The 13,038-nt window shown below is 35.6% G+C and overlaps 1 protein-coding gene across 3 annotated transcripts in view; it reads right to left on the reverse strand.

Moving 5' to 3' along the window:
- Nucleotides 1–913: 913 nt before the first annotated feature.
- krz (beta-arrestin protein kurtz) overlaps nt 914–13,038 on the reverse strand; it is a 54,044-nt gene continuing 41,919 nt past the window's right edge. For all 3 annotated transcript variants that reach the window (XM_019053729.2, XM_072301038.1, XM_019053730.2), the window contains one exon: nt 914–12,405. In XM_019053729.2, coding sequence (XP_018909274.1) covers nt 12,318–12,405 — 88 coding nt within the window. In that variant the 3' untranslated portion in view covers nt 914–12,317. The remainder of the gene's footprint in view (nt 12,406–13,038) is intronic.

The raw sequence follows: 13,038 nt of genomic DNA on the forward strand, positions 1-13,038 counted from the left end.
TTTGACGGTATTATGAAGCAAATTCACTTTTCATGCGAAAAAGATCGATTTTTTTAGTATTTGTATTGTTTGTTGTGAGTAGAATAGTTGATGGAAAAAATCGGACAGGCACCATATCAATGTATTATAGTGTTGGCTTCAATAATCCGTAGTTGCTTTCACACCTTGGGCCTTGGGCCCCAAGTTTTAGTATATATTGTCCAATGTTTACAAATGGGGCAAGAGTGCGCAGCCAGAATGGGGCAAAAGTAGGCACCCAAAGGTGGGGCGTAGTGGGGGGGGGGGGGAGGTGTATAGGAACTTCAACATAGAAGATGTAGGCAACTCAGCATCTTAATAAATTTGTATGTTCCTCTATTCAATTTGGACCCTTACACTTTGTTCTTTTCCTGTTTAAAAAAAATTGACTTCGCAAAATTATTTGGGAGCTTGTTGAGACCGAATTATTTCTTTTTTTCACAGTAAAAGTGGTTAGGCACCACTAGAACCCTTTGAGACCAGTTTCAATTGTTTTCCGGGATACAACAGCAATTTGGAGCCCAGGTGATGTTTTTAAAATAAAAATTTCACCTGCGTACTTTTGCCCCATTAAATGGGGCAAAAGTACGCATTTTCAAATTTTTTTAAAAAATTCGTCACGGCCATGGATTTGATTTCTGAATTCGGACAACGCAGGGCACTTGCGCGTGAGGGCTTGCAGTAGGTGCCTGGTCACTTTTCCTGCCTTAAAAGTCGATTCGGTCACGGAAATACAGGAAAAACCAAAAAATGCGTACTCTTACCCCCACCTACCCTATGATTTCGACAGCTGGTTTGTTCGCCCTCTTGATGCTGAGCAAAATGCTTATTAGCACTAAAGTGATCTAGTTTTTTTCTGCTGAACAGAAAGGGAACTTATAATAATGATTCAAAATTTAGATAACAATCACATGAAATTTATTATCAATAATAATTGTTTATGAATGATAATTAAATAAGATCATGCATATTCATTATAGTTCAAGCGTTAAATGAATATTCAGTTTTTTTTACCTTTTTTATCTTTTTAGTAACAAAAATATTATACTAGCAGAAATACAGTTTGGCTAAAAAGAAAGATGAAAGGCAAATTCAATAAATAGAGGTCTACATTAAGTGACAAAGATGAAAACCATGACAGCTTGAAATTTTTTTTTTTTCCCCAAGGAATTTTTCATAAATTACTAGCCAAGAAGAAATGCTTCATGAAGTCAAGAATTTGTGCAACTTTTGTTAGAGGAGGATTTAAACTTTCAACATAAGTAGGTCATGGATTACAGACTCAATTGGCTTAAAAATAGATAGCATCTCTCCATTTAGCAAGCCAAATTAAATTTTTCGGATGCATCTGGTTACAGGGAACTTTTCTATTCTCATTGGAAAGGACGGCATGACTTCACTCTTTAATTTTTTCACTTTTTCTAGACGGCACCGTCAAATGACGAAGGCACTCCAGAATCATTTTTTATTGGGATGCACACTCCTGTTGAAATTGTTTGAAACCTTCGAAGATAACTCAGAAGCAGGAGTGAGAATGCTATCTAATCCTCTGCCAATCTCCACAACCCGAATTGATCAACAGCGACAAATCAGCCTAACACATTAACTAATTTCCTCTCATTTTTTATTCCTTCACAAAATGAATCTTTATGTTTAATTGACATTCTCACTCAATTTCTTCTGAAATAAAAAAAAAATAAAAAAATACATGAAAGGAAATTAGGCCACTCGAAACGGACTACATTTTAAGGATGGCTATTTTTGAGACAAAAATTGATTTAATTTGGACAAAGAGAATCGATACTATATAAAATCAGTGGCAAAAAACTAGGTATTCCTGAAAATATATTTCTTTGATATTTAGTATCGAAATGATGAAAAACTGCTGACATGAAAATACTGAAGTGACTGTTTTCTTAATTAGGACCAAAATTTGACCAAAATATTGTGATTTTAATTTTTTGCAAAAAGTTGATGTCTCGAAGTAATCAATTTGAAATGGCTCATCCCACAAAATTTTGCAATTTTAGGAACTATTATAAGTGGTTAACCCACAAAAGCATTTATCTCGTTCTCTATGGGGTAAGTAATAGCACATATATATGCTGTCTCTGAAATGAGCTAGTAATCTAGAAATAGGGTTCGGCTTCGGCCAAAGTTCCTCAATTGTCTGTTCCTCATGTACCAACAGGCATCCAAAATACAGTAATTAAAATGTAAAAATTTTCAACCTCTTGATTAATTCTATTTCCCTCAAATTGTTGAGAGTGGTGCTTAATCTGCCTGAAACCACCTTCAAAGAGTTTAGAGAGTGAACTCTATAAAATTCTACAAGACATGGGTTAAATATTTTAGAGGAATCATAAATATAAAGTGTGGCTCAAAGTCTTCAGGCCAGCTGAGCTGCGTAAATTCTTTTAATTCCATTATTGCACCATTCCTGAAAAATGCGAATTACTGTCCGCAGGAGTGGCAGAAATCAACTGTTAAAGGAATGAAACATTTTCTTGAGATACTGCTGATGAAGGAAATTTCACAAACTGGATGCAGGAAACACCTCAACTTCGGCAAACAGGAAATCTGACATACTCTCTTTATAAGTAAAGGGGTGAGACATGTCAAGACAAGGATCCTTTCGGAGGTAATTTGTTTTTTCCAAGCTCCTGCGGGCGAATTTTTGTAATGTTGTATTTGTTGACTAGATAGGACAAGACAAGGGTGAGCTCAAGTTAAATGGTTGGTCGGCCATTATGATAGGGGGGTTGCCAGCCTTCCTTCGAGCCCTTTATTGAGCGGAAGAATCGACTAGTGAACAGAACCCTTTCACTGGCTGACAACCAGACAATTCTTCTGGCCTGAAAAGAACTCGAAACAAGGCTCAAAATCTTCAAAACGACACTGCCAACCAATCATATAATTCCATTCCATCTTTTTCTTGTTTTGTTTGGTCGAAAAACACAAAATTTTAATAGTTAGTCCCATTTTCAGAGAATACAGATTGTTCAAAAGCTGAGAGAGCTAAAAACTTAGACTGAATTTTTTTTGCTGCTGATTTTGAAGGTTAAGAGTGAAGAGCCTTCTTTTCTGGATGACCCTCATAAAATGTAAAATGATGTAGAGAACATTTAATCATGAAAAAATTACAAAGTTTTGAATGAATTTAGAACAATCCTCTTTTGAGCCGCAGTTTTATTGAACAAAATGTATGGAAAAAGACGATAAGAGTAATTTTAGGTAAAAGTTGACAGGGCAAGAACATTCAAGACATCGAAATTGACACTGAGTAAATATTAACAAAGTGCATCCACAAAACAAAATGTAAAGAAATCATCAAGTCTGATTATTACAAAAAATTAAAAAAGGAAAAATAAAAAAAAACCTTGCACATACTTTTTAGCGATTGAAGTACTGACAATCTATTTTAGTGAGCCCAATATCTGAAGCTAGAAGAGATGTAGAAGTTGATTTTGCAAGTTCACAGATTTGTACTGACAATACGCTACCTCTAATATAACAATGTTTTAACAGTAAATTTTTATCTAAAAACATTGCAAACAGAAGAGCTCTGTTTTGACACAAAAAGTAGGATATTCAGCATCTTCATGATGCTTTAAAGAAAATACAAAAGTTATCCAACTGTTCCACTTGTTTAGCATCATACAAGGGCTTTTAAGAGATGGTAGCACATGTACTGACGGGTATTTGGAATTATATTAAATCTGAACCAAGGCAGCCGCAAGAGGCAACGGCTATTTCAATGAAAGCCCCCCCAAAAGCTACTACATCTCTTCCAGCCTTCAGTCTTTCAGTTCATTTAAACAATAGGTAGGTTAGGCTCTCTTCCAGTTAGTTTTCAAATTGAATGGACGTCTAGAGGAAAGACTTCAAGTCACTAGTATGAATATCCTGACTTAAAAGTAGATTTCCTCAGGCAACTTCGAGTGAGGGTCGTTAGATAAGTTAGGGCAAAACTAAAAAAAAGTGATTTTATAGACATGAGACGTCTACCTTTCAAGATAATTTCTACTTGGGCTTCAAATTTAGTCCATTGATTTTCTAATTTTCCTATTCTGTCAGAATAAATCGTTTCGTCTAACTCTGCAAAATGACCATTTAATTAAGTAAGAGGTCCAGAATTGGGGGGGGGGGGGGGAGGATATCTTACCACCGAGCTTTTTTTTAAAATGCTTGAAATAAATCATAGTCCTGTAGTGCTAAATCCGGTAAAAATGCTATCACAACTGCAGATGCATCAGACTGACGCATTATCACGATGAAACAGGACTTTTTTCTTGGTCAAATGCGGTTTCGATTTGATTTTATCCTTCACTTGGTCCAATAAAGCTCCAACATACAACCTTGTGATAGTTTTACCGATTTCTAATCTAAATAATAAATAGGGACAACACCATGGGAATTCTAAAAAAACTCTAGCTTAAACTATTCCCACCGATTGAACAGTTTTGGGTTTTTTTTTTCTTAATTGTTCCGCCTTTCATCGATTGTTTTGACTGTTCCTTTGTCTCCTGACCTAAAATGCACTCTTTCATTGATGATGTGAGTGGTCACCAAAGTTTGGTCAAATAGCGTTAAGCAGGGTTGCCACAGAATTTAGAAAATGAAATTCCCTGACATTGCCCTGACATATTTTGGTGGAATTCCCTGACAAATGAAGATATGTCAGATGGTCAATAAGACGAATATACGAATAGTTTAATATGACGAATAGTCAATATTACGAATAGTTTTTAGACAAAATGTGTTGTTCAAAACGTAGAACCCATTTCAGACAGCAATTAAAGGTAACCCGACAATTATCCCTGTAATTTTCGTCATTTTCCCTAACAATTTATTTTTCGTCAGGTTTTTCCTGACTTTCTAAAATTTCCCAATATTTCCCGGTATTCCCTGATTGTAGCAACCCTGGTTAAAAAAGGTGAAACCCGTTATAGGAGCATCAACTCGAACACGTTTTTGCCCATCTGTCAACAAACGAGACACCCGTCTCACAAAGAATTCTCTCACTCCCCAAAACTTGATGCATAATAGACCACACTCGTTCCGTTGAGATTCTTTCAATCTGCAATCACATGTTACCAGTTTACCGATTTTTTCGAAGATTTCATTAATGACTATCTAAATTGACTACCCTAAACGTTCCCTATCGCAAATTCTCATGTGACCACATTTAAACTGACTGAACCACTTGTAAACCATTTGACGCAAAGGCGAATACTCTGCATCTACTTCCATTTTAATATCAGCAAATTTTGGACATGGTAAAAATTGCATTTGATTAAAACTCGGAACTCGTTTTTCTCCATACTTGTAGATAAACATTATTTGATTAAGAAAATGAGATGATTATTGTAAGCTAATCAGCTGAAATGTTTCAAAATTGAGGTGCTGTCATTCGGGAGTAGGTCATTACATGTTATGAAAGCAGTGAGTTTTACCTTCCACGTGCATGATAACCGGTTTTGCACCCTCTTATCAAACGGCCCTTATAAATTCTTTGAAAAATTCGTTCCATTTAAAAAAATAGAGTATTTCAAGAAGAGCTGTCCAGAGACTAAGGAATTTTGGATGAACTTCAGAATATTGTAAACATAATAATGATAGCTCTGCTAGTTTCAACCATGACCGTCCGCAGGAAAAGGGATGTTGCTAAAAAAAACTTGGAATTGAGATATTGATACTACTAAAGGCTCATTATTAAAATTGATAGACAGAGGTGACAAAGGGGAAATGGAAAAATCCTATTGGTGTAAGCAGGTGGCAGCAGCGGACAAAGGAGCTAAGTAATAAACAGACTAACAACAACCCAAAAGAGATCCTATAGTTAGTCCATCATTTTCTCCTTGGTCTGTAACAACCAATAGGATCACTTTATTTTCCCTTCTTCTACGAGGGGCATTCGTAAAGTAAGTATATATCTTTATTTTCTCCAAAACTAATGAAGATAAATTAAAACGGTAAAAATTGTTTTTACCGTCAGCTTTTTGCAAATCCTTTGTTTTTTAAATTTGGTTTACCGGTTCGCGAGTGACGTCATTTTTCTCGCGCCCATCTCTCGTCACCGCATGTCCAAAATATTTGAGCGCGGCGAAGCTCCTCAGAGGAGTACATGCTCTCACCGTAAAGAAGCTTGTAACACAAATAATTGGTTTATTATGTGGAAATTTCAGGCTTTGAATTGTCTTACCTTACTTTTCGACATAATCTCCACCTAGTTGGACACATTTCTGATACCGTGTTAGCAGTTTGTGAATTCAATCTTCAAAAAATTGCGCATCCTGTAGTTGGAACCATTTTTTAACAGGTTCTTGCAACTCTGCGTGGGTGGAGAACTTTTGGCCAATCAAGCTCTTCTTTAACGCAGGAAAAATATGAAAATCGCTTGGAGCAAGGTCCGGTGAGTACGGTGGATGAGGAAAAAGGTCCCATTGAATGAGGCAAACAACTCTTGAGTGACATGAGCCACATGAGGCCTAGCGTTGTCATGAAGGAACAAAATTTGACGAGACAAAAGACCGGGCCGTTTTCGCTTGATCGCTGACTTAAGATTTTTCAAAACTTCACAATATCTTGCGGCATCGATCATTTTTCCTCTTTCCAAGAAATCGATCAGCAATATTCCTTGAGCGCATAGAGAAAAAAAGGAGGTGTTTGCATTTCCGGCATCTTGGAATTTTTTGATGATTTGATGACGTACGTCGGTACAGCGACGTTTATATTCTGTAGATTTTCTTGGAAATGGTGTAATTTAAGGAAAAAAGTCATTCTACAAAAAGTGCTTGAAATTATGTAATGAGTTGATTTAAGTAAAAAAATCGGACATTATGGTCCGTTTTTCATATTTTGAATTCCGGATTTTGCTGGCCAGGTTGTGACGACCTATGTCACAGGGTAAACAAACCTCAAGATACAAACACCTCCTTTTTTTTCTCTATGCCTTGAGCGTCCCAAAACACAGTAGCCAAAACATGTACTCGTCTGAGGAGCTCCGCCACGCTCGAATATTTTGGACATGCGGTGACGAGCGATGGGCGCGGGAAAAATGACGTCACTTGCAAACCGGTAAACTAAATTTAAAAAACGAAGGATTTTTGAAAAGCTGAGAGTATGGCGGTAAAAACAATTTTTACCGATTTAATTTATCTTCATCAGTTTCGGAGAAAATAAAGATATTTACTTACTTTACGAATGCCTCTCGTATTTTCATAGACGTCTTTAACCATGACAATCAAAGCATGCTACCAATACATGAATGTCAAGTGCTGTGATTGGTCTAAGACATGGAAGCCAATCATAACACCGGACTTGGATGTATTGATAGTGCAGTTTGATCGTGTGACACTAGTTGATCAATTTCAATGATGAGCCTCCTGGTTAGAGGAGTGTTTTCCTAACATTTTGACTCTGAGAATGCTTTAAATGTTAAAAACCAGCATTGAATCTATTTGAACTTTGTATTTCAAGGAACAAGAGTTTCAGAAAAGATTTTTGAGGGATTACATTTTCAATCTGTTTTATTTGAGGCTCAAATTTTTCCGATCAAATGCAACTTTCTGCCCTCTGTGGGCATTAATTCTTGAAATGATTCCGATTTTTCAAAATTGAGATTTTTTAGTCCTCCTGAACATAAATTGGACACATTCAACAAAAATCTGCGCGACTACATTAGACATCACCTAATCTCCTCTCGTTTTTTATTTTTTTAACAGAAAGTTTGACTTGAAATTTTGTGAGTTTAATCTTGATAGTTGAGGGAGAATTCGTATAGAGTTTCAAGGCGTTGTGTAATTTAAATTAACCAATATCGAATGCAGTTACATTGATTGTGACTAAATTTGTACAGTTGTTCTTCTGAAAGATTTGTTTTGACGTATGGAGCTCCCTTTTCCTGTAGAAAGTCACAAATAAATACAATCTTTGGCAGGACCTTGTAACAACTCTGTGCTTAGCAAAAATTAAACAATTCCATCCAATATGAAGTTTAAGACGGGATTCCTTCTTGGAAATGCAGAAAAGTGTGTAAAATATGTATAAAAATCAATGTAGAAACAAAAGACAACAAAATGATAAACACAGTAAATATTGCGTTGACAAGACAGGCCTTAAGCAGACATTCTTTCAAAAATGATTCCAACAACAAATGAAGCTGATAATAATTTTAAAACAAATAAAAAATCCGAAGAAAACACATAAAATGGCAATATCCCATTTGATTATCTTGAAAAATGTACACAGTTCTGGCGTGTATTTCAGAGATGTCCGAGAAAATTATTTAAAAAAGAAGAAAGAGCTTAAAGATACAAAAATTGGCTGCTTTGAAGCACCAGCCTCCAAATTCTTAGGAAAACGTAAGTAAGAGAGAGTCAAGGAATCTTGGTCCAAGTAATTGCTTTTTTCTTATACAAAGTATGTTTAAATGCTTTATGACTTAACCATAAATCAGGCTACTTCCCCCTGTGCGGCACAAGAGAGATTTTGCTGACATTAGTGCAAGGAGTAATTCATTCAAGTCCTCCATACTTGCAATTTTCGCCACGAATATAATTTTTTTACACTTCTTCCTGGCAGCCTAAAATACCTAAGGGCCCCTGAGAATGTAGACTTATTGTTTATAAAATGTTACTCAAATCTATGCTAAGCTTCACAATGTTCATAAGATGAAAAATGAAGGATAAAACTTTTTACGCTTCCTGATAGTTTCATCTCAAAAAAATGTGTCAAATACTTTTTCACCTAGGACTTTTTGTCTGAATTTTTCATGAAAGGTTCACCTATAAGTGAAATTACCTAAAAATAAATTGATTTAATTTACCTAAAAATTGGCTGAGGCATTATTAATACAACCGATTTTCAAAAAATCTTCGACAACATCTTCACCTGTCTTGCTCACTTGCTTTTCACTTATTTTGGATGTATTTGGGCAACAGGTCCTACTTGTTGTACATGATCGCTACCTGTAATTGCTACATCTTTAAACAAAATATGGCATAAAATGACTTCAGAATTTTAGATGACAAGTTAATAGGAAAAATTTTGAAGTATTTTACATAACATCAAATGTCTTGAGTGAAAATGCATTTTTAGCTTTTAAGTGAAAAAGCATTAAGCACATTTTTTCGGAGAAATTTCTTTGGTAAAATGAAATGGAATCGTTTTTACTCTCAAAGTTCATTAGTGTCGTAAGCTTCCGTGTTATCATTCAAATTGCAACATATGACTCTCAAAATCACAAAAAAGTTACTCAACTCCTTAATACGTGTCAAACTTTATTTTTGATATGCCCTTTGAATATTCTACTTCTTTTCGATCTAATACTGAGTTATTTATCACTTGAACGTAATTGCACTAAATTGAATTATGGGCAAATGAATTAAATTAAAAGGAACTATGTACATGGGAATTACGAGGATCATAGTTGCTTTTGAACCTTCACTCATTTGTACACAGTTCCCTTCAGCAAAAATGTGTCTACTTGACCATTCCAAGGAAAAGGGACCTCAGTGCCCAAAAATTCCCGTTACATAAAACTCGTAACTATCCAAATTGATTCGAAAAACATCGATTTGGATAAAAAAAAATCTGATAACGCATGATCCTCCCACCCTTTCCTGAATTATCCGGGATAGCATGTATAGAACGCAATTTTAGACAAATATTAATGAATTAGAGCATTAACCATGGTTAGACAAATATACAGATAATACTGATCAGACAACTAAACTTTTTTTTTGCACCTTTTCACTACCTCACCAAAAATTGATAGTTCCTATAGCCTATGTCACACTATCAAAGCTTGCCATCAAAATATAAAGATCAGATGTTTTAATTGGCTTATTCGATGACTCGGACCAATCACAGCACTTGACTTTGACATTTTGATGGAGTATTTTGATAGCGTGACACATGCTAATGGCTTTAAATGGAGGAAAAACAGTGTTGCCAACCTTGCAAAATTGCAAATCGTCGACAAAATAGTGGAAATGTGCTGAACTTCAGCATAATGCGGGGACAATGCACTGTATCTGAGGTAAAAAAAAAATTCCTTCACTGACAATGATACAGCCAAGTGTGAAAAAAATTCCTGTTTTAGTAAAAGAGGAAAGCTACAGAGGGCTACGGTGAAAGTAATGTTTTCTTGGTGTTACCAAGTTACAACCTTGGGGTTCTCTCTGACCCCCTTTCACCTGCTACAGTTTTTTGTCACCTGCGAGCATATAAAAAGTTTTGACAATTTGGCTCTAACTTTTAATTTCGACAAAATATTTAAAGTGCGCAACACTGATTAGTGTGCTTTTGTTCAAATCAAGATCTTAAAACCTTAAAAAATCAAGAGAGGGGAGCTATTTTATTCAATTTCACTTCAGGAGCTTGCTAAGTAATGCTTAATTCCTGCATTTCTGAGAACTAGAGAAAGCACAGAGATCACAGGAATTTTTCCCGATTTTTTTAATAATAGTAATCCACCAAAAAGAGCTCGAAGTTGCAAAAAGAAAAAGAAAAAGAAAAAGAAACCTGAATTGGCACCATTAAAAACCTAGCAATGAGATTTTAAAATTTTACTCGTTTATAAAAGATTATGAAAGAATGATTTGAGATTGAATGAAATTGAATGATGAAAGAATGTGATCACTAGCATTAAGCATGAAGTCAAACAATGTGCTCCATGTAGATTAGAAGAGAGAGAGGATTAAGAAAATCTCGATCGTGAAACTAAGAGCCCTTGTAATTGTAACTTTGCACATTTCCTGGCATTTTTTTATTTTTTTATTCCCATCGTTATTAAAACTATTTTGTGAGATGTTTCTTTGCTCTGTCAAAAATATTGTCTGAAGATCTCATACTAAAGTGTCTTTTAACATTCTTTTAAAAAAGTATAAGAGTAGTGGAGATTTTCTATCACCGGCAATCAAGATAAATGTTTTCGTAGTTTTACCTCACCTTGCGGCGTCGCCTACTAAGTCAGGCTCACTTACAGCAAGCTTTCAGCTGAGAAATTTTCAAACCTGTCATTGATTAGCCAAGGTTTTTAGATTGTGCAAACGTTGTATCCAATTTCGTTTAGGACAATTAAACATTTACCAGAGAATTTTTTACTGACTGTGTACAACTTTCCCTGTGAAAAACCACTTTTGAAAAAATTGATCAGTATTTGAAGACTTTTCCGGTAAAAGGGCGTATGAGGCTTGCAATGCTACTAAGATTGTGCAATTTTTTACAGCGTTTGTGGCAAATTAAATGCATTTACAGTTGACTTACTTCCTTACCATAAAACAAAATAACTCGGAGCAGATTCAAGGAAAAATGTATGGCAGAATTTTTGGATAAGTTACTTACAACTAGAGAACTACTTTGCACAATCTTAGCAGCATTGGAAGTCTCATATGTCCCCTTACCGAAAAATGCCCCATTTGTTTAATAGTATTTGAAGAAAAATGAAAAAACATTTAGCCAGTCTGGCAAGTAAGAATTATAGAAAAACTTGCTGACAAGCAATGTATTGACCATTGAACTCATCAGGATCTTAAAACTATAGTCAAATCACAGTTAGTTAGGGTTACTGCTTGTTTTGACTTTAAAGACCCATTGTTAAGCATAGTAAAATAATTTTACGGCTCCTTGGTACTTTAAAAATTTTAAGCAAAAAAATTTATGGAAGACCACTTAAACATTCTAGATGGAGCAGTGGAAATGGGTTGTTATTGTTATCGAGTATTTTTACTACGCACTGGGCAAAAATTTGAGCATTTCTGAAAGGCAAACCAGATTTGAATAAATTCATCGTTTCCTGTATCATACCATGAACACTATTCTCAACAACGCAGCTCTGCAAAGACTTGGCAACAATAATATAAAGCATTTTCCACAAACAAAGCAATTTTTAAAATAAGAGCATGAGATGAATCACGCAACGTGCAAAATAAGTGTTGATAACCGCCAAGGGCAGCACTTGTTGATCAAAAGAAAAAGCTAACATTAGGAAGAGGGTATTTTTCCTATTTTCATTGGTTTTTTGGCTGAGGGTGCTCACCAATTAAATTTGAATAGTTCAAGAGGCTAAAGGAAGAAGGAACATAGAGTATTTAAACATGTGTGTTGGCTTCCGATTTCTTACTTACACTAAGTTGAATATCTTTCAAAAGCACGGGCATTGAACAAGTGGTAACATTGTACTTGTAACAAAAAGATATAAAATGCAACAAAATTTAGAAGTTAACTTAATCATAACTGGCAATATATGTACAAAATATTAATAAAAGAGGAGGAAAGAGAAGTGAGAGCTTTTACGCGTCCGTTTCCCCTCCGGCTTTTAGTCGCAGCCGCGCAAAATCTTCAAAAATAAAATCATCGTCTGGCTGAGGAGAGCAGTCCCTACAAAGGAAAACAAACTAATGTTTAATAAATCGATGAAGGAAAAAAAATCAAAAATCTCTTATCTTTAGTATTAGTGACTCATTAAGATCAAAATTGGTTTCATGATTCAGGGATGCAAAAAATCCCTCATCCAGCAATCCACAGCTCACAGCAAACTCAAGGAAAACCTTGAGATCAAAATTAAAAGAAAAGAACATGGAGGAAAATTAAAGGGGACGGCAACAGTGTTCTGCCTTCCCCCTTAAATTTTAGGAGCCACCTTGGCAGGAAAACCCAATTTTTAGGAGCCATCTACTATTTTTTAGGAGCCAAATTAAATTTTTGCATACGGGCCATGGCGATGCTGCGAATAGAGAGCGCTTCATCTCTACCACTGCTTCCCAATTGCGAGTTCAATCTGTCAAATTTTTTAGGCGCCAAGGCCCGATTTTTAGGCGCATTTGGGGCATGGCGCCCGGGGAAGGCAGAACACTGGACGACAACCTTAAAAACAAGTTTGGCTAAATCGACAAAGAAAAGTGTGCAATGAACGATGCCGAAATCTGTTTGCGAATATCTGCATTCGTTGAGCCGCTAGCGTGAAAAAACAGCTGAGCGCATGATGTCATGAGCTCCGTCTTGCATTTTGCA

This window comes from Bemisia tabaci, chromosome 5 (genome assembly GCF_918797505.1).
Source record: "Bemisia tabaci chromosome 5, PGI_BMITA_v3".
Taxonomy (NCBI): domain Eukaryota; kingdom Metazoa; phylum Arthropoda; class Insecta; order Hemiptera; family Aleyrodidae; genus Bemisia; species Bemisia tabaci.